Consider the following 21,192-nt stretch of genomic DNA (forward strand, 5'->3'; position numbering starts at 1 on the left):
TCCTTACTGCAAAAACTGTCAGGCGTCTGACACATCATAGCTCACATCGGAAGGTGGGAAGATGTAGAAATTTCACTGAATGTATCAACACGTTTAAGCCTCAAAATTATAACATTGAGTAAAAAAAGCAAAATACGTAAATTATGATACCTTTTTAGAAACACCTAACAATACTATATATTGCTTACAAAGACAAAAACGTGTGTATACAGTAAAAGCATAAAATGACGAGAAGAATGCACACTAATTTCCTACCAATGGATTGCCTCTTTTGGGAGGGGTGTGAGATCTGGGAAGTAGGCAAAAAAGCTTCAACTGTATCTGTTAAACACATGAAGCAAAATGTTAACATTTTTAAAACTCTTATGAAAGTCTATAAACTTCTCTTTGAAAATTTTCATTTAAAAGTAACGTTAAGATCGCTTCTCAGTCTTTTGGCTAAAAACAAGTGCAACGGTAATGTTGAAAGCCCAGAGGTCGAGCTGTGCGGTCACTACAAACAGGCGAATCGTGTCCTCGGACTCAGTGGGCGCACAGTGGCCAGACGAGTGAGGTACAGGAAAAGCGGAGGCCAGCACAGGTGCAGACTGAGAAGCAGATAAAAGGGCCTTATTTTCAGGGAACAAAATAGTCGAATCGACCATCTCTTTTTAATTCCATGTTGTAAACACCAGCAGAAAGTCTTTAATGGTGAGGAACGTCACGGAGGGACACCATTCAACACTGTTAAAACTCGTCTCTCAGAATAAACCCGTTTTGAAACCGTAAATGTTAAGTGTTAGTACATGGTAATGTAGTATGCCTCTGCTACGTCCCCGAAGGCCTTGTTTATTAGTTTACATACAGCGCAGTCATGTGGGAAACCACTAGGCCTGAATTCAGACACCCTGGGCTCTAATTTCAGTTTGGTCACTTACCTATCCTTTATTGACTTAAGGAAAACAACCACCTCTGTGAGCTTCACTTTTCTCTTTAAATTGAAGATAGATAAACTGCCTATTTCAAAACTATGAAACAATACAAACAGGGTTTACCTTTGTTTAAGTTAGAAGAGAGTACATTCTCAATATATTTTAGGAAACAAGATAGTAAGGAAAGTCTTATCTCTGTCTTTATTTTAGTTAATGGCTGCCTGTAAGAACTGCTTTGATTTACTTTTAGTAAATATGCTCCTTCCTGGAATTTGGAACTTTTTGGTGTTCTCCACATTTGTTTATAGTTCTATCACAGCAGTTACCACTGTGAGCATTAATTATGCAATGCATTTTCCAGTCTTCCTCATTACATTTCTTATTTTGGCCTTGTTTTCTTGCTCAACCCCTTATATCATGGATACTCAATAAGCTTAACTGACTAATTAGACCAGATTTTAAGATTGCCTGAGTTTAGAGTTATTCTTATGAAGGTATGCCATCTGCTGGTTCTCTGGTGTATCTGTCAGTCGTCCTGAATTCTATAATCCAGTAAATTAAAATTTACACTGAGAAGCATTCCTGTTTTTGGCAATTTTCCCACATCCTTCTGCTTCCTGTTGCAGGTGCTATTCTTTCCTTGAACCAGTTGCTAATTCTTTTTCCTCCAGCCTTCTTTTACCTATTGGCCACTCTTAAAATCTGGAAAAGTGGAATTAACGTTTTGGGATCCAGGAGTGACCAGAGCAATATAACTCGGCATGCTCCGAAGGTAAGCCTGCTTTGGAAGGCAAGTATGTTTTGGATTGATTCAGGACCCAAGAAGCATCGTTGCTTGTTTCAGGATTGAACGCGTCTTCATCCTAGCATCAGTTCGGATAGCGCAGCCTCTGCGGTCACTCTCTTGGCGCTCACCCATTTTTTATTTTTATCCCTGTACCCAATTTTGGAGCCAACCCTTGTGTATTCCTGGCCAATCAAGAGCCCGCACACTGTTGCCTAAGAGACCCCGGATGCCAGCGACAGGATTTCCAGATTGTGATTGGACCACTGGGTGCTCGGAGGGGTGAGGGCTGGAGGGGACAGGGGCAAAGCCGACCGGGTGCTACTATGCCAACGCCGCTGCAGGAAGCTCAGGAGGGAGAGGCGCAAAAGGTGAGAGCAGGGGCCGCGAGCAGACCGGGACGCTTTAGGGGGGCTGCCCTGGGGTCGCCCTGCCCCCGCGCCCTTGTCGGTGCTCCTGGCGCTGCTTTGTGCTCCCCTAAATTTTAGCTGCCGTGCAAGTGCCAGATGCTTCGTCCTGACGAAATCAACAACCAGCAAATAATTGTCATATGCCTATCAAGCACTCGCTCTTTCTGTTGTAGTTCTTATCCTGTTCTTAACTAAATAACTATAAGATGAATTTGTATTTAAGTCTAACCACACCCTACCAATTTCCTAATAATATTTGAGATTCCCTTCTCCAAGGCTGCTGCAGTATACATGGTGAGTGGTGTGTGGGTGGAGAGACTCAATCCTGTTCTGCTCTGTAAAATCCAGGTGCCAATTCAGGCACCCTGTGTATAATCCAGTGCTGAATTCCAAATATCCCAACATTTCTACTAGTTTTAATCCTTAATCCCTCTCCCCACACCACTCATTCACTCATTCCATTTATTTAACAGTTTTTATTGAATAGCTCTTATGTACTGCTGTGACTTGGTTTCATGTGGACAGCTTCAAAAAAACCACATAAGCAAAGATACAGAAGCATCAGAGTTTTGGGCCCTGTTCGCGGGCGGTCTGGCTTCCCTGTGTCTGGATAGCGAGTGTGTGAGGGGAGAGAGGGAGGAGAGGCCGACAAGGTGGGATGTGGCCAACGCAATATGGGCTTCTATGCTAAGGAGTTTCAATGTTCTGCAACCATTAAAGAGCCTATGAAAGGTTTTGAGCTGAAAATAGCATCATGAACTAATAATCTTTTAAAAATACCAACAGTGACTGTGAAGCCCAATTACAGCAAAAACTCTCCTCTTTACGCTGGGTGAGACAGGCCTGCTGGGCACTTAGAGACCTCGGTGAATATGGGGACATGGGAAGAGTGGCTCGGCGCCCAGGCTGGAGATGCGCGGCCAGTGGAGCTTCCCCAGACGGCCCAGCCTGCTCCCTAACAGGGAACAAGAGCCGTACATGGGGGCGGCGGCCATGTGCCCTCTTTCTCCATTTCTGCCCGAAGGAAAGTTAGAGGTCAACGTTCAAGGACAGGCTTTAGGGATAAAGGGTTCACAAAAAAGCAGCAGGAAGCGGTGTATGTGGAAGGAGGGGAGACAGCCCGCCTTGTCTTCTTGATGGAGCGTGCGGGATTATTTCTTGTGTTGTGTAAAAGCTTCTCTCTTAAATAGGAGCTAGTGGTCCACGGTGTGAGTGCACGTGCGGGAACACACAGGGCTCACCTTTTCTTTTTTTTTTAAGATTTATTCATGTCCTCCCGCCCGTCTGCTCTGCGTCTGTTTGCTGTGTGTTCTCCAGCAGCTGGAACCGATCCTGGGACCTGGAGTGGAGAGAGGTGCTCTATCTCTTGTGCCACCTCAGCTCCCTTATCTGCTGCGTCTCTTATTGTCTCTCCTCTGTGATTCTTTCTGTTGTGTCGTCTTGCTGCGCCAGCACTCCACACGGGCCAGCTCTGCGCTCAGGCCGCCTTGCCTCGCAAGCCAGCTGCCCTCACCAGGAGACCCTGGGAATCGAGCCCTGGACCCCCCCCCCCGTGGTAGACGGGAGCCCAGTCGCTTGAGCCACAGCCACCTCTCTGCTCATCTTTTGGAATGGTGGCAGGAGGACAAAATTGTAAGGGATAATAATGAGATAAACTGGGAAGTGGATGTGCTCAAGCGACTGGGCTCCCGTCTCCCATATGGGAGGCGCTGGGTTCGCTTCCCAGGGCCTCCTGGTGAAGGCAGGCTGGCCACGCCTGCAGAGAGCTGACACCCACGCCTGTGGAGAGCTGGTGCAGCAAGGTGACGCAACAAAGGGAGACAAGCAGACACAGAAGAACGCGCAGCGAATGGACACAGAGCAGACGGCATGCAAACGGCAGGGGGGTGGTGGTGGATAAATAATACTTTTTTAAAAAAAAATAATGAGATAAAGGAAGAACACCCCCATTTTCGTGAATTTACAGGGCTGTTTAACCAAAGGGGCTGCTTTTCCTGGTCAGCCCAGTCACCTGAAAACCGAGCTTTGCTCAAATTGGTCATAGAAAGCCTAGTGCGAGGCTTACCTAGCTCTGAGGAGCCTTAAAGAGAAGGCAACCAGCACTATCTTGAGGAGTCACCTGGAAGTGCTGCTTTGTTCTTATTCAGAAAACGGAAAGTGGATCAGCCAGAAAGGATCCTGCTTCCTAGCCAGCTGGGGGAGAGAGTTCCTCAGCTGAGAGCAGGGGCTTTATCCAGGGATAAGCAAAATTTTATGTTCATGTGCATTTATGAGGGAGAAGATTCACAGCTTTCTGCATATTCTCAAAGAGCTTTATGACCTTCAACAAAGATTAAAAATAAGTGGTTTAAAGATATAAATCAATAACAACAAAAATATATACATAATTTTAAACTGGGCAGATCTAGATTCTGTGACCATGCTTTGTATATTTAGTTTGTCTGCTCACATGTACTTTTATAGCTGCCAGTTAATAATACTGTAATGAGATCACTTCTTACACCTTTTGAACCTTAGCTAAACATGTGATGACGCAGATAATTTGCTGGTGGAGAGGGGCTGAGGAGAACCTGAGCACTTATCTGAGCTCTTGGAAAGGTGACAGAAAACAACCGCAGGAAAACATTGCTAGGACACATTCAAGGTTCTAAAACATTGGCTTTCTCTCCAGCCATAACTTAAGCCTGAGAGAGAGTGTTACGTGTTAAGTGGGAGCTTCAAAGATTTCAGAAATAGCATTTGGGGAAATTCCGAATCAGTTCCCAAATAATGACTTTTTTTTTTTAATTATCCACTATTTGCTGATTGATACAGGTCATTTTTGGAGCCCATGGGTCAGGCAGGCAGCCCGGCCCCTTAGCCTTCCTGTGGGCGCGCAGAGCAAGCAGAAGCCCGGGAGATACTGAACCACTGTCAGTCTGCTTGGTCTTTCATGGCCCTCTGAAGGGCAGCTCTGGAGGCACTCTGTAAATGAAGGGAGTTCTGAGAACGCCTGTCGGGAAGGGGGGCTTCCTGCAGCTCCTGTCAGGCCCTCTGCCCACCTCCTCTTTAACCTTTGCACCAGCAGTTTAGGGCAGATGTGTACGTGCTCACTTTATAGATGAGGAAACTGAGGCTCAGATAGATTAGATAACTTACGAAAAGTTACCAGCTAGTTAGAACTAGAGCCAGGATTAACCCCCTATCAGGTAAAAACAGCTTCTAGCTGAATTAAGCAAAAGAAGAAATTTATTGCAAGGATATCGAGTGGCTCACAAATGGACAAGCAAGAACATGAGGCTTCTGGGGAGTGAGGGAACTGGAACCAGCTCATGCTCAGGACACTGATACTGCTCTGAACGGCCTCCGCATCGGAGAGCAAGGACAACCCACCTCCAGTCCACCCAGCCCGCTCGGCGTCACTACCCCACCCGGCTCTGGAGAGGCCGGCCACCTCGACTCACGACGCCAGCAGACTGCAATGAGGGAAAAGTAATTCCTCGTGGAAATCAAAGTGTTTTTGTCAAAAGGCAGCATCCTGCACACTGAGCAACTAAAAACATCATATTTCCCCCAGTGAACCCAAATCAGCCAATCTCCAAAGCCGTGGTTTGCCTGTTTCAGCTTTCCTCTTGGTAAATGTGGTTCCAGGCTGCCTGGGGCCCTTGCTTCTTAGACGCCAGGACGCCGAGAGGGGAGCAGGAAGTTAGAGTCACAGGAGACAAGATGTTTTATACTGTACTGTTTTTATAATTTAAAATGCTTCTCTTTCTGGCCATTATAATATATCCTTAGCTGAATCTGTCCCCATGGTCCATTGAAAATAAAGTGGACTTGAACAGACCCAGATGTGAATCTCAGTCTGCCACTTGCTCTCTGTACAAGCCGGGGCTGAGCCTGTTAACTGCAATGAGCCTCATTTCTTCATCTGTAAAATGAGCTAAAACCTTCCAGGTGGGGGTAAGGACACCAAGCTGGTGGCCGCTCTCCTTTATCCACTCACAGACCTCCAGCCCCAGCTCAGCAGTGTGTTATGAGCTTTAATTGGGTGTACATATAAAATGCCTTATGTCGAAAATGCTCCCAATGAACGTGCTTTCCCTCCTTCCCCTTCCAACACACCGCAGGGTTTTGCGGTATTAGTACACTCCGTATCCTGGAGCTTATATGATTCATTTCTTCTGATAGGTGTAGCTTTTCTTATGGGAGAATATCCATTATTTCGTGATGGCGTTTGCACCTTCAAAAAGCGTGGATGGTCCCAAAATGCAGACGAAGATGAGTGCCTGGACACCCCTAAACCATCAGCTTTTGAATGACCGGGTAAGTGACCAGAGCTATTTTATCAGTGGGACCCATGCTTTAAAGAAAAACATTATTATAAATTTTACTATCAAAATATGAGCAGGAATTGTTTGGGATTGTGTAATGGATAAAAAAATGAGTTTTTTCATGAAAAGTTTACTGAGCCCTAGTTGCATGGACAAGGCTGGCATAACAGAGCTCCTGCCTAAGGAAGAAACTCTTACATTTGTGCTTCCTCCACTGTCGTTCCTCCTCTCCCTCACCCCAGCTTTTTTTCTTCCGTCACTGGTTCTCCACGGGAGCCTCCAGGAATGAGAGAGGAGAGGGTGGTCTGTCAGGAGGAGCTCCCTCCAAAAAGCGGGTTTTCTTGCTAGAGTTGAGGTCTCTGGGTAACACTGCACATTTAACCAAATAAAGGAAATGTGTAAATCTCAACCGAGAACCCCACATTACTCAGGTTCTCCCAAGTTTATTTTCTCCCTGCATTCTGGGGAGACACTTGTAGGATCCACCAACTCAAGGTTGAAGGAGGGATGGGGACTCAGTGCCGTGGGGGTGTGAGACTGGCCCCCCTCCGGGCACTTCTGTTTCTGCTTCACTTAGGAGCAGAATTTACCAGAAGGTCTGTGAGTTCCCATTTTCAAACCTGTTTGCCAGCACCATACCTAGTTGGCAGTAAAATATAATCAACATTGTATAAACATAGCCTCATTATCTTGCTCCTACAAACCAGTCTCTCCTATTGGTGAAAGCTACCACATTTCACCAAGCCCCGCAAGTCAAAATTCTTCTTTTTCCCTGTTGCATCTGGGCTTTGATTTTATCCAATTTCCAAGCTATTATTTGTACAATAGAAGGCACTGCTGCTCTGCAATAAAAGACCAACAGTTGGGTCAGAGACAAAGGGTTTCATTCCTCCCGGTGCATGTTTGCTTCGGCTTTCCTTGCCCCACCGAGCCCCACTGGAGGGGATACTGAGGACCCAGATAAATGCTGCCCCAGCGGGCTTGCCTCATGCCCACTTGGGGAACCCATTGCTTTTCCGTGAGCACCAGGCAAGACGTGCTTGGTCCCGGAGGGGACGTGCCTGGTCCCTCCACGCTGCCGGCTGCGAGCACCGCCCTGGGAACCGCCCGCGCGGAGCGCCCGGCCCAGCGTTCTCGGCGCAAAGACGCCTCGGAAGGCGAGGCCACAGAGAGCGTCTCCACCGCCTCCTGCCCACACCGGGCCTGCCTTCCATGCTGAGCGCCTCCTGGGCTGCTTTTCTTTATCACACTCACAGGCCTCCGGCTCTGCGGGCCTCAGTGCGCACCTCCTCGCCCTTCTGCCCGTAGCGCCTGACGGGCTTCCCCGTCTCTACCTCCCAAATCCACCCTCTAGTCTGGTCCCCAAGCGATGATTCTAAAATACCAGTCTAATCCTATTACTTAAAACTGATAAGGGCCAAACGTCAAAGGGAGAGTCCCAGATCCCCCTGCACTGCTTCGAGGACCCTCCACGACTTGGTCTCAGCCAACCTCCCCAGTTCCAGCCACTGCCCCTGCCTCCCTCATCCTTCATCCAAACCAGACTTGTGGTCCCCAACGAGCCATGTTCCCTCCCACCTGTGTGTCTTTGCACACGCTTTCCTGCTCGCCTCCTGCAAAAGCCAACTCAGGTGTCCTTCCTCTCTGCAGACCCCGGCTTCCTTCCTCTGCTGTCGTCGTTTACTGGCTCTCCCTCCCAACTCTAAGCTAAGAGTTGAGATTCTTCTCTCTCTTACTCCGGGGCCTGGAAGCATAAGAAGTGGAGTCACAGTTCAGCCCTAATCCTGGCCCCTCCCTCCTGGCCCTGCATCTCCCCTTCCTCAGCCTGGATTCACCCTCTGCCTCCTTAACTTGATCCCTCAGGCAACCCTGTGTTAGGGTTAGGGTTAGGGTCAGGGTCAGGGTCAGGGTCAGGGTCATCGGTCCTGAGCCTCCCTGGTCGGCCCTTTCCGGTATCTGCTCCTCTGATGTGAGACGTGGGCAGCTTTGAAAAGAGGCATAGGAGCTAGGGAAGGGAAGAGAATACTGAGAAATGAAAAGGAGGGACTAAAAAGGAAAAAAAATATAGGAAGGAAGTAAAGAGGAGAGAGAAAGAGAAAAGAGAGGAGGGGCCAAGAGAAAGGAGAAATGACAGAGACAGCAGGAAAAGAGATCAGTCCAGCTTCAGCGAGCCGTGAGCACTGAACAAGTGCTTGACAGTCTGCTTTATTCTGCTTAGCAAGTATTTATTGAGTACCTTTTGCAATGCTCTCAGCTCTCCAACAGTTTATATAACAGCTTATCCACTTTTTCCTCCCCAAACTTCATGTTTACTTTTGAAATCTGCTTTCCCATAGAATTGTGAAGGCTTTACACATGTGTGAAAAAATGATTGGAATTGAAATACATATTTGTTGAATGCCTTGATTTTTCAGACTTTCTCTTTGAAAACAAAGGTTTTGACCGTTTTGACAGCTATGGACAAAACGTGCTCTAATACCCAAAATCTGCTGGACTGCCGGTTGCAGGTTAGGTTGCTGGAGAGGCAGATCGGAGGCAGATGAGCCGGCAGGACACTGACTGGGCGTGCTCTTGGGGTCAGCCTTTGCTAAGGTTCAGGGAGCACGGGGAAGCTGCCCTGGGGCTCCCCACCAGGCCTCTGCCAGCCCCCAGGGCACTGGGCAGGGGAGGCAGCGCTCCAGGTGGCTCAGCCCCCGCGCGTCCTGAGGGAGACCAGGAGACCAGCCCGGCCGTCTCCTCGTGGCTCTGTGAGAGTGTTTGTCAAATTTAATGATAAGTTTTGGAGATAGTGTTTATTTTATTGTTCAGAACTCTCATTTTATTCCTCCAAAATTACTTTTTGTTTTGGTTAGGTTCTAGTTTGGAGTGAATTTGTTTTTTCAGTCTTTGTATGTGTCTAAATGTGTATCTATAAATATGCAAGCATCGCACATGGAATTTGCATATACACACACCAAAGCATTAACGGTGGCTCCTCCAGAGAGCTGGAAGGGCACCAAGGGCTCTGTGGGAAGGAAAAGCTCCCGTTTTTACCATACTTTATACAGTGCAAAAATATTTCAAATTGTAAAACAATTGTAAAAACAAGCCAAGAAGAAATGAACACCAGCTCTGGGACCTGGAACCCTTGCTTGACATCAGCCGCATGACAGGAGTGGACCACTCGCCCTCTCTGGCCAAATTTCACTCCCTTATAAAATGAGGTGGTTGCCTCGGGTGACTGCGCGAAGGCCCCTAAGGTTCTGACGGTGTGACAGGAATTAAAGTAAATGTCCTAGGAAAAGGTTGCCCGGGTGTTTATTTGCATAATTCCAAAGATTTTTCTACACTTCTGATAACCGGGCAATTTGTCTCCAGTCCTTTTTTATTTTTTCAACTTTTGTTGTCTTCTGCCCTGTAGTAAAATGTGAGATATGTAACTATCTCAGACAAAAATAAGAGTCACAGGACTTTAAGTTTACAGCAGCTCTAAGCACAGAGACTGAACTCAAATTTAGATGCCTAAAAAATAGCATCCTCAGCATAGCCAAATGTAACAGATTATGAAATAATTCAGACATTGTGAGTTTTGAGATGAGGAATGTTTTAACAGTATGTATTTCTTTGCCATCTACTGCTTTAATTGAAAATGATCAACATTTCTTTAAGAGTATAGTTCATACATGCAGTATAGTATTTGTGTATTTGTTACTATAAATACTATGGAAAAAACACGTAGTTATCATGAATAAATTATAATTTAGTTGCCCCTAAATGTTGTCTTACTCCTACGCTGTGCTGATGTCACATGGCAAAATACTGAACTGTGTCAACAGACTAAAATAGCACCCGTAGGATTTTGACTTAACAGCAGGTCGGGAATAAACTGTGATATAAACAGACTGCAGCGTTCTGCAAGAGAAGAAGATCCGTGTTAATATTTTTTTTTGAAGAGATATTTTGTTTTCCAGCCCTTTAAGATGAAGAACCTAGTTGGGACTCTTTAGAATGGAGACTTGCTCCTCCTGAGGGCCTGGCGGTCGGTTTCCCGCTCTGCATGTTTCCTGTCAGTAGAGTAGCCCTGAGGCCCGACCCCCTCCGGCCAGCGTCTCCCTGCCCCACGGGCCCGTCCGTTTTTTCCGGTGAAGACCTGCATCTGCCGTGACCCTGTTCAGACCTGGTCTCTGATGGGACCTCTCAAGACTATCGATTTAGCCCGAATTACGCTCCCCACTCACCCCTCCTCCTTTCCTGCTCCCTTCTTGTGCCACCCTCTCCCTGCCCAGGCAGTGTCCTTCTGTGTCCAGCGTTCTGCGCTCTCAGTGGACGCTGATGCTGCGTCCCGACCCCCTTTTGAAAGCTGAGCAGCGTCGCCTCCTGCTGTCCTCTCCGCTGCCAGCCCACCTCAGCATGGGCAGCAGACCCCTGAGAGGCCAGCTGGGGCCCGAGCGGGACCAGGGCCCCAGGGAGGAGGGAGCGCATTTTCAAGCCAAAGCGTAACCTCTGTGGGCCTCTGCTTGTCCCTCTGTAAAACCAGGGAATTGGCCAAAGCAGTCTTTGAATGCCTTTTAGCCCTAAAACCGTATGACTTCCACAGCTTTTTTTGTAGTTCAACCAGCAGTTATTTATTGAGGCACTACTGGTCCTGTGGAGCATTTAAGAGAAAGTGGTCGTAGTCTACACAGGCAGACAGTTTCTCGTACAGTGAACAGAAACAGCTGCGAGCAGGTGGAAACACGTAAAGGCTGATGCTGGCGCGTGGCCTCTAATTGGAGCAGGAGTTTGATGGGGAGTGCTGGTCTTGGGCGGGGCAGGGGTGAGTGGTAGCGATTTGGATAGATGGAGAAAACAAATTCAGGAAATTTTGAATCCAGGTTTTTAAAATATTCTGTGTTCTATAAATTCTCCTCTGGTTTCATCCATAACTTCTGAATTTGTCGACTGCTGTTATTTAAGGTTCCTGGTAGCCCAGGTCTTAGTTCCTGGGGCTGGGGAGAAGGTGTCCCTCTCCTTCAAAAGTGCAAAGTATCCCGGAAGTATCCGAGATTGCCTGGCCAGGAGCGAGACGAACCTTCCCTGCCCATAGGCCGCTGTCGAGCCAGTTATTTCAGTCTCCACTTTGAATGCCCTTGAGACAAGAGTTTCCAAGTGTAAAAAAGGAAGGAAAGTATAATCTATTAAAACATAAAACCTGCTCCTTCTCCTCCTCCACAGAAAGGGAAGAATTAGGCCTGTGCTATGTCTCCAAGTTAGGAACATTCTTAAATGCTAGAGAGAGAGAGACTGCCAAGAGGAAGGGAAAACATGGTTCTAATTTTGAAAACTGACAGAGGGTGTGTGCACGGAGCGAGAGACACTCACATATGTTCATTACTCTTCCTCTCTCCACGGGCCCCTCCTCTGCCAGGCATCTTCCCTTCCTCTCTCACACAAATACACAAATGCACTGATGCCCGAAAAACAGCCATGCACCAGTGTACGAACGCATTCACATTGTAATGCCTCATCGCATAAGGATTCTCACAACCTCATCCAATTCCAGTGCAGCAAACATGAGTACCTGTAAGCCGCTAGGTATAACACGTTACACTGGAGACACAAAGATAAATAATACATGATTTCCGTCCAAATTGTATATAATAATGTGTATAATAATAAAGTCATGCAGATCTCCTTTCAAATTCTAACATTGCTTTCTCTTTACGATTCCATTTTTTTCTTATTTCTTATCTTTAAAAAAATTACTACTTCTTTAATATAAATTTTCCTTGGGAGAGGATGTGGCTCAAGCAGTTGAGCAACCGGTTCCCACATGGGAGGTCCCAAGTTTGGTTCCCAGTGCCTCCTGAAAAAATAAAAACAACCAATAAGCAAAAAAAAAAAGATAAAACCAGCTCAGGGACATCAATGTGGCTCAGTGGTTGAGCGCCAGCTTCCCACATAAGAGGTCCTGGGTTCAATCCCCAGCCCCAGGTACCTCAAAAACAAACAAACGAACAATTTCCTAAATGAAGAAACTGAGGAAAAGAAACCTTACCCAGAGTTAACAATAAATAAAATACCTCCTTAGAAATGAAATCTGTCCTTTTTATACTCAGTTGATACAATGAAAAGACTGAATATATATTCATTGATATTTTAGTGATGCCTTCCTTGTAATAGGTATTTTGAATGATATATGAAATTACCCTATTCTTTTTTTTCTTTTGTAGGTATTTGAAGAAAGAAGAGCTCTGCTTGGAAAATGGGTAACCATTTAAAATATTCCTATTTCTTTATTATAGTATATCATCCTAGAGCCCAAAGAATTCAACTTGGACTTCAGGTAGTAATTGCTCATTTCCTGAGAGGTGTGATTGATGCTTTCTGTGCATATAAGTTTGGGTTCAGTCAGGTAAACAGAAACCATACCAATTATTCTAACAGCCATAATTTAATAAAAGGAATTGGTTAAACAGTTTCGGAATGGAAAAGACAAAAGGAGAACACTGAGAAAGAACTTCATGAACTCAGAGGAAGGATCCCATGTTGCTGGGACAAATCCTGTAGGGGCCTCTGAGAAATAGATCACATCACGGCCAACTGATGAAGTGCCTTTGATGAATCTAAGAAGCATGATGGCTCTGGGAGTATGGAAGAAACCTGGAAACTGGAATCAGCTGCTGCTGCGGGGGCTGAGCTGGGACGACCGACTGGAGCAGCGGGTCCCGTCTCACCTGCTCCCTCTAGAGCCTTTCTCCTTGTTGGCAGCACTTAGCAGGGAGCAGCTGGCGGAGGAGTGTGGTTTGAAGCGCCCCAGCCTCTGTCCTCCTAAGGTGTAGAAAGTTGAGTTTGGATCCGAGAGGCACTGCCCTGAGAGCCAGCAAGTCCCTCCACGCGGCCCCTTGGCATCCAGGTGTGCCCGTGTCCACGCTGTTAGACTTCCATACGAGAGCCGTGTCGACTCCACGGCTCTACATAAGAAGAGGCAGCCGTCTTCCTTACTGACAACGACTCCCCCCAGGACCTTCTCACCTGTTCTCCAAAACAGGGAGACACGAAGCCCAGTAGCCGTCATCCATCCCTGGGTGATGATCAAAGTACCTGTCTCTGGGCATTGTTAGCGCTCATCAAACTCCCTCACAGCTTTATCTAAATATTTTCTGCTACCCAAGAAAATGTAAAACATATTTACAGACAAAAACTGATACATAAACGTTCATACAACATTATGCGTGATAGCCACAATATGTAAATAACCCAAATGTCCATCAAAGTATTAAAAGATAAAAAAGTGGGATATACCCACACAATGGAATACTATTCAGCTATAAAAAGGAGGGAAGGGCTAATACAATTTATAGTGCAGGTAAACCATTATGCTAAGCAAAAGAAGCCAGGCACAAAGGCCACATCTTGTATGATGCTGTTTATAATAGATGTCCTGAAAAGGTAAATCCAGAAAGACAAAGTAAACTAGCACTTGCCAGAGGCTGGGGCAGTGATTATAATGGGTTTGGGGTTTCTTTTTTTTTTTTTTAAAGATTTATTTATTTCTGTCCCCTTCTCCCCCCACCCTGGTTGTCTGTTCTCTGTGTCTATTTGCTGCGTCTTCTTTGTCTGCTTCTGTTGTTGTCAGCGGCACGGGAATCTGTGTTTCCTCTTGTTGCATCATCCTGCTGCATCAGCTCTCCGCGTGTGCGGCACCATTCCTGGGCAGGCTGCACTTTCTTTCGCGCTGGGCGGCTCTCCTTACAGGGTGCACTCCTTGTGCGTGGGGCTCTCCCACGCGGGGGACACCCCTGCGTGGCACAGCACTCCTTGCGCGCATCAGCACCACACATGGGCCAGCTCCACTTGGGTCAAGGAGGCCCAGGATTTGAACCGCGGACCTCCCATGTGGTAGACGGACGCCCTAACCACTGAGCCAAGTCCGCCGCCCTGGAGTTTCTTTTTGAAGCAATGAAAATGTTATGGAATTAGAAAGTGGTGGTGATTGCACAACCTTGGGAATATACAGGCATAACTGGTTTCATTATGCTTTGCTTTGTTGCACTTGACAGATACTGCATTTTTTACAAATTAAACGTTTGTGGCAGCCCTGCTTTGAGCAAGTCTGTCAGCGCCATTTTTCCAACAGCGTGTGCTCCCTTCACGTCTCTGTCCCATTTTGGTGATTCTCACAGTGTTTCGGCTTTTTCGGTGTTGCTGTATCTGTTGTGGTGATCTGCCACAGTGGTCGTTGATGTTGCTGTTGTGATTTGGGGCCCCATGGGCCGTGTCTCTCTGGGACGGTGAACTTTAACGTTGTCTGTGCTCTGGCTGCTCCACTGGCTGGCCGTCCCCATCTCTCTCTCTCCTGGGCCTCCCTATTCCCTGAGACACAACAATATTGAAATTAGGCCAATGAATAACCTTACAGTGCTCTCAAGTATTCACGTAAAATTAAGAGTCACACATCTCTCACTTTAAATCAAAAGCGACAAATAATTAAGCTTCGTGAGGAAAGGGAGTCAAAAGCCAAGATGGGCCAAAAGTAGGCCTCGCACCAATCAGCTAGCTAAGCTGGGAATGCAAAGGAAAGTTCTTGAGGGGAGTTAATAGTGCTGCTCCACTGAGTGCACAAATGATGAGAAAGTGAAACAGACTTGTCACTGATACGGAGAAAGTGCGTGTCTGGCTGGATCAAACCAGCCACTGCGTCCCTTAAGCCAAAGCCTGGTCCAGAGCAAGGCCCTGATTCTCTTCAATTCTATAAAGGCTGAGAGAGGTGAGGAAGCCTCAGAAGAAAGGTTTGAAGCTAGCAGAGTTTGGTTCTTAAGGTTTAAGAAAAGACGCCATCTCTGTAATATGAAAGTAGAAGGCAAAGCCACAAGTGCTGATGTAGAAGATGCAACAAGTTATCCAGAAGATCTAGCTAAGATAACTGATGAAGGTGGCTACACAGATTTTCAATGTAGATGAGACAGACTTCTATTGGAAGAGGACAGCGAGGGCTCCCACAGCCAGAGAGAGGGCTATGGCTGGCTTCAAAGTGCAGGCTGACTCTCTTGTTCAGGAGTAATGCAGCTGGTGACTTTTAAGTTGAAGCCAGTGCTAATTTAACATTCTGAAAATCCTTAAGAATTACACTAAATCTACTGTGCCTCTGCTCTAGAAATGGAACAACAAAACCTGGTGGAGAGCACATCTGTTTACAACATGGCTTCCTAAGTATTTTAAACCCATTCTTTGAGGCCAACTGTTCAGAAAAAGATTCCTTTCAAAATATGACTGCTCATTGACAATGCACCTGGTCACCCAAGTGCGCTGATGGAGGTGTACAAGGTGCATGTTGTTTGTGACTGCTAATACAACATTCAGTCTGCAGCCCATGGATCAAGGAGTCATTTCAACTTGCAAGTCTTATTATCGAAGAAATATGTTTTATAAGCCTGTAGCTGCCCTAGACTGTCATGATTCCTCTGATGGATCTGGCAAAGTGCAAACCTTCTGGGAAGCGTTCACCATTCTAGGTGCCATTACAAACATTCTGATTCATGGGAGGAGGTCAAAATACCAACATTGGCAGAAGTTTGGAAGAAGTTAATTCCAACACTCGTGGATGACTTTGAGGGGTTCTAGTGAAGGAAGTAACTGCAGGTGTGGTGGAAACAGCAAGAGAATTAGAATTAAAAGTGAAGCCTGAAAATGTAACTGAATTGCTGCAATCTTGTGATATAACCTGAACAGAGGAGGAATTGCTTCTTAAGCATGAGCAAAGAAAGTGGTTTCTTGATATGGAATCTACTCCTGGTGAAGATGCTGTGACATTGTTGAAATGACAACAAAGGATTTAGAATATTACATAAACTTAGTGGATAAAGCAGCAGCAGGGTTTGAGAGGATTGACTCCAGTTTCAAAAGAAGTTCTACTTTGGGTAAAATGCTATCAAACAGCATCACATGCTACAGAGAAATAGTTCGTAAATGGAAGGGTCCATCAATGTGGCAGACTTCATTGTTATCTTATTTTAAGACACAGCCATCCCAATCTTCAGCGGCCACCACCTGATCAGCAGCAGTCATCAGCATCAAGGCAAGACTCGCCACCAGCAAAAAGATTTCAACACGGAGCCTCAGGTGATGGCTAGCATTTTTAACAGTAAAGTACTTTTTGATTCAGTTATGCATGTTGTTTCTTAAGACATAATGCTGTTGCACACTGTGATAGTTTGAAGCTGTTGTGAACCCCAGAAAACATCAGATTCTTGGAGCTAATGCATTCTTGTGGGTGTGGAACCCTTTGATTGCACAAATGCAGGTGGGGGCCTTTGATTGGAGAAACTCCGTAGGGCGTGACCCAAGGTGGGTCTCGCCCTCTTGCTGAAGAGACACAGAAAAAGACAGCTGCCACTTTCCCCCTTCCATGTGAGAGAGGACTCCAGGATCCCCTGCAGCCGCAGAAAGAGAAACACCGAGCAGCCGAGGGGAGCCAAAGGCTGGAATCAGAGCAGCCAAAGCGAAGCACTGGACGAGCCGGTGCATGTGCCCTACCCCGTGCCCGCTCACCCTCAGCTGCCATCTGGTGAGACAGCATCTCTGTGGTGCCTTGATTTGGACATTTTCACAGCCTCAGAACTGTAAACTTTTACCCTAATAAATTCCTATTTTAAAAGCCAACCCATTTCTGGTGTATTGTACTGGCAGCCCTTAGCAAACTAAAACACACACCTAATAAACTAGAGTGTACTATAAACCTAACTTTTATATGCCCTGGGAAACGAAAAAAAATTTCTGTGACTTGCTTTATTGTGATATTAGTTTTATTGCAGTAGTCTAGAACCGAACCTGCTATATCTCTGAGGTATGCCTGTACTGAAAACCACTGAATCGTATGTCTTGTGAATTACATCAAAATTTTGAAAAATAAGCCAGGATTCCTTTTTAAAAATACCTATATTTGGAGTTCTCTAGCTCTTTAATGTATGTAATGAGCTTGCGATATTCCTTCTTTGAAGCATAAAGTCAAAGCCTTCTTTAAAGAAGCATCTTTGCCCTGGAATGTAACAGGAAACAGAATGTCCTTTCCTATCAGTAAAACTCAGTTTCCCAGGACTAACGTAAAGTACTATTTCTTACCATTCTTGTCTGCTTAGTTGTTCACCAGATCTCTTTATTGGTCTACAAGTTCCAGTCTAAGGATACTTATTTACTTAATTAATAACTTAATTAAAAGTAATTAAGAAGTTACTTAAATAATAAAAGCAAAAATCATATACATAATATCTCTGGAAGGATACCCAAGAAAACATGGTTTTTACCTAGAGGGGAGAATGGTGCCTGGGACAGGGTGGAAGAGACTCTTCTTACTGATTAGCCTCTTGGCTCTTTTGATTTTTAATCATGTGAATGTATTAAGTATTTAAAATAATAATTGGGGAGCAGATGTAGCTCAAGTGGTTGAGCACCTGCTTCCTATGTACAAGGTCCTGGGTTTGATTCCCAGTACCACCTAAACAGAATGAGAAAAAAGCAATGAGATTCAAAATTTGGGGTACTTTCCATTTTTAAATTTTCAGTAATTCAGTTTATTTTTGTTATTTTATTATTATTTTATGTTTAGTTTGGTTTTTTTGGAGGTACCAAGGATTGAACCCAGGACCTCATATATGGGAAGCAGGTGCTCAACCACTTGAGCTACATCCATTCCCCGCTCTTTACATTTGTTTTTCCATCTGCTCCCCTCTCCTTACATTCTTTCCTCCCTCTCCCCTGCCCTGCTGTTTTTGCTGTCTGTGTCCATTCACTGTGATCTTCTGTATCTATTTCTCTTTTTGTCTTCTCTTCTCATCTTTCTCCTCTAGGATTCACCAGGATTTGATCCTGGGGACCTCTGATGTAGAGAGAGGTTCCCTGTCAATTGCTCCACCTCAGTTCCTGGTCTCTGCTGCGCTTCACATTGACTCTCCCCTTGACTCTCTTTTGTTGTGTCATCATCTTGCTGTGTGACTCACTTGCACAGGCACTGGCTCGCCGCACAGGCATGCTTCCTCTTCTTTTTCACCAGGAGGCCCCAGGGATTGAACCTGGGTCCTCCCATATGGTAGGCGGAAGCTCTATCATTTGAGCCATATCCACTTCCCTCTCTTTACATTTTTAAACTACATCTGTTAACGACAACTTATAAAGAGACTTATTTAGAATTACTATTCTTGCCCTATCATTCCACTTAATATTATCAGAAATTCCTAAATTTCAATATTCAGTCAGTATTCCTTGATACGGTTAAATAGCCTCTGTTTTGGTAAGTTGGTGGCATTGCCAGTTAAATATTTTTGATATCACCCTGGATAAAATTCAAAGTCTTCAAACTTTTTAAAAGATCATTATTCTTTTATTTTACCATAACTAATAAAACATATATTTATAAAGATCATAAATTATCTATCTCTACAACATAAACTATAGTGCATGCTGTGTAGCAGTGTTCCAAAATGTACTCATCAAATGCAATGAATGTACCACGCTAATGAAAGTTGTCAATGTGGGAGGGGTGGGGGGTATGAAGAGTGAGGTATATGGGAACCTCATATATTTTTTAATGTAACATTTTGTGTGATCTATGTATCTTTTTAAAAAAGATTTAAAAAATTAAATTAAAAATATTAAAAAAAGAAAAGAAAGTTTAAAAAATAAATAAATAATCTATCTGGGAGCAGATGTGGCTTAAGTGGTTGAGCTCCTGCTTCCCACAAGGGAGGTCCTGAGTTTCTGGTGCCTCCTAAAAATGAAAAAACAAACAACTAGCAAACAAATGAAAAAACAAACTCAGAAACCAATGTTGCTCAGTGGTTGAGTGCCTGCCTTCCACATGGGAGGTCCTAAGTTTGGTGCCCAGTTCCTCCTGAAAAAACAAAAACAAAAACAAACAAAAATCAAAAGCAAAATGAAAAAACCAATTCAGGGGAGCTGATGTGGCTCAGTGGTTGAGCACCAGCTTCTCACATATGAGGTCCTGGGTTCTGGTACCTAAAAAAAAAAAAAAAAAAATTTCTCCAGTAGAATAAACTAAACGGGATAAGGATGGTTTTTATCATGCTCTTCATTGTAAATTTCTAGATGCTTACTAGGCATTTACTAATTATTTTTTTAATGAATAAGTTATACCCATTTGTTTTTTTCTTTTGTCCAACCAGAATCTCATTCCTTAAATTTTCTAGATCACATAGTGGTGAATATACTTCTGCAAAAACCACAAGAACTAGGTTTGAGGGGGATAATTCCAATTTATCTTTATTTATGTTTCCCTTTCCATTTTATTTTTTGTTTTGTTTTTGTTTTTGTTTTTAAATTCTTTTAATAGTTTATTGTAATAAAATATATATAACTAAAATTTGCTATATTAGCTATTTTTAAATGTATAATTAGTGACATTAATTGTATTCACAATGTTTCGCAACCATTACTGCTATTTCCAAAACTTTTTCCTAACCCCAAACAGAAACTCTGTACCCATTAAGCATTAATTCCCCATTACTCCTTCCTCCCAGCCCTTGATAATGTCTAATTTACTTTCTCTCTCTCTGAATTTGTCTCTTCTAGATATTTCATGTAAGTGGAATCATACACTATTTGGCCCTTTGTGTCTGGCTTATTTCACTTAGCATCATGTTTTCAAGGTTCATTCATGTTGTAGCATGTGTCAGAACTCCATTCCTTTTTATGGATGAATACTATTCTAGAGTTTTTATATACCATGTTCTGTTTCTCCACTTATCTGTTGATGGGCATTTGGGTGGTTTCTGTTTTTAGGCTATTGTGAATAATGCTGCTATGAGCGTTGGTGTGCAAATGTCAGTTTGAATCTTCTTTTTAAATTCTTTCGAGTGTTTACTAGGAGTGGGATTTCTGGGTCATGTGGGAATTCTGTGTTCAGCTTTTAAGGAACCACCAAGCTGTTCTCCATAGCAGCTGTACCGTTTTACTTTCCCACCAATAACACACAAAGGCTCCAATTTTTCTGCATCCTCTCCAACACTTGTTCTTTCTTTTTTTTTTTAAAGATTGATTTATTTATTTAAATCCCCCCCCCTCCCCGCCCCGGTTGTCTGTTCTCCGTGTCTATTTGCTGCGTCTTGTTTCTTTGTCCGCTTCTGTTGTCGTCAGCGGCAAGGGAAGTGTGGGCAGCGCCATTCCTCGGCAGGCTGCTCTTTCTTTCGCGCTGGGAGGCTCTCCTCACGGGCGCACTCCTTGCGCGTGGGGCTCCCCTACGCGGGGGACACCCCTGTGTGGCAGGGCACTCCTTGCGCGCATCAGCACTGCTCATGGGCCAGCTCCACACGGGTCAAGGAGGCCCGGGGCTTGAACCACGGACCTCCCATGTGGTAGACGGACGCCCTAACCACTGGGCCAAGTCCGTTTCCCCAACACTTGTTACTTTCCTTTTTTTTTTTTTTTTTTAATAGAAGCCATTCTAATGGGTGTGAAGTGGAATCTACTTGTGGTTTTGATTTGCCTCTCCCTAATAAATAATGATGTTGAGCATCTTTTCGTGTGTTTATTTGCCATTTGTAAATCTTCCTTGGAGAAATGTCTATTCAAGTCTGTCTTAGTTTACCAGGCTGCTATAACAAATACCACAGACCAATTGGCTTGAACAATAGGAACTCAGTATTTCACAGCTTTGGAGACTCGAAGTCCATGGCCAAGGCGTTGGCAGGATCAGGCTTTCTCTAATCTGTAGCATCCTGGTGGTGGCTGCTGGCCCTCCGTGGCTCGGCCGCTGCCTCTGGCACAGGTCGGAGCTGGTGTCCCAATATTCTGTACTTGCAGGGACT

General features: G+C 44.9%; 1 protein-coding gene and 1 long non-coding RNA gene across 4 annotated transcripts in view; one reads left to right on the top strand and one right to left on the bottom strand.

Moving 5' to 3' along the window:
• Nucleotides 1–1,908: 1,908 nt before the first annotated feature.
• FBXO16 (F-box protein 16) overlaps nucleotides 1,909–21,192 on the top strand; it is an 86,428-nt gene continuing 67,144 nt past the window's right edge. For 2 of the 3 annotated variants that reach the window (XR_011647420.1, XM_058288080.2), the window contains exons 1-3: nucleotides 1,911–2,066; nucleotides 6,273–6,407; nucleotides 12,607–12,642. Coding sequence is in view for 2 of the 3 variants with exons in the window: in XM_058288080.2 (XP_058144063.1) it covers nucleotides 6,312–6,407; nucleotides 12,607–12,642 (132 nt within the window). In the remaining variant the exon portion in view is untranslated. Of the gene's footprint in view, nucleotides 2,067–6,272; nucleotides 6,408–12,606; nucleotides 12,643–21,192 lie in introns of all 3 variants that reach the window. The other variant, XM_058288082.2, reaches the window with a different exon arrangement.
• Nucleotides 12,809–21,192, bottom strand: part of LOC131276026 (uncharacterized) — a 55,859-nt gene continuing 47,475 nt past the window's right edge. Inside the window, exon 3 of the long non-coding RNA XR_009183513.2 lies at nucleotides 12,809–14,749. This is a non-coding gene — a long non-coding RNA (uncharacterized lncRNA). The remainder of the gene's footprint in view (nucleotides 14,750–21,192) is intronic.

The sequence above is a fragment of the Dasypus novemcinctus genome, chromosome 25 (assembly GCF_030445035.2).
Source record: "Dasypus novemcinctus isolate mDasNov1 chromosome 25, mDasNov1.1.hap2, whole genome shotgun sequence".
In the NCBI taxonomy this organism is placed as follows: domain Eukaryota; kingdom Metazoa; phylum Chordata; class Mammalia; order Cingulata; family Dasypodidae; genus Dasypus; species Dasypus novemcinctus.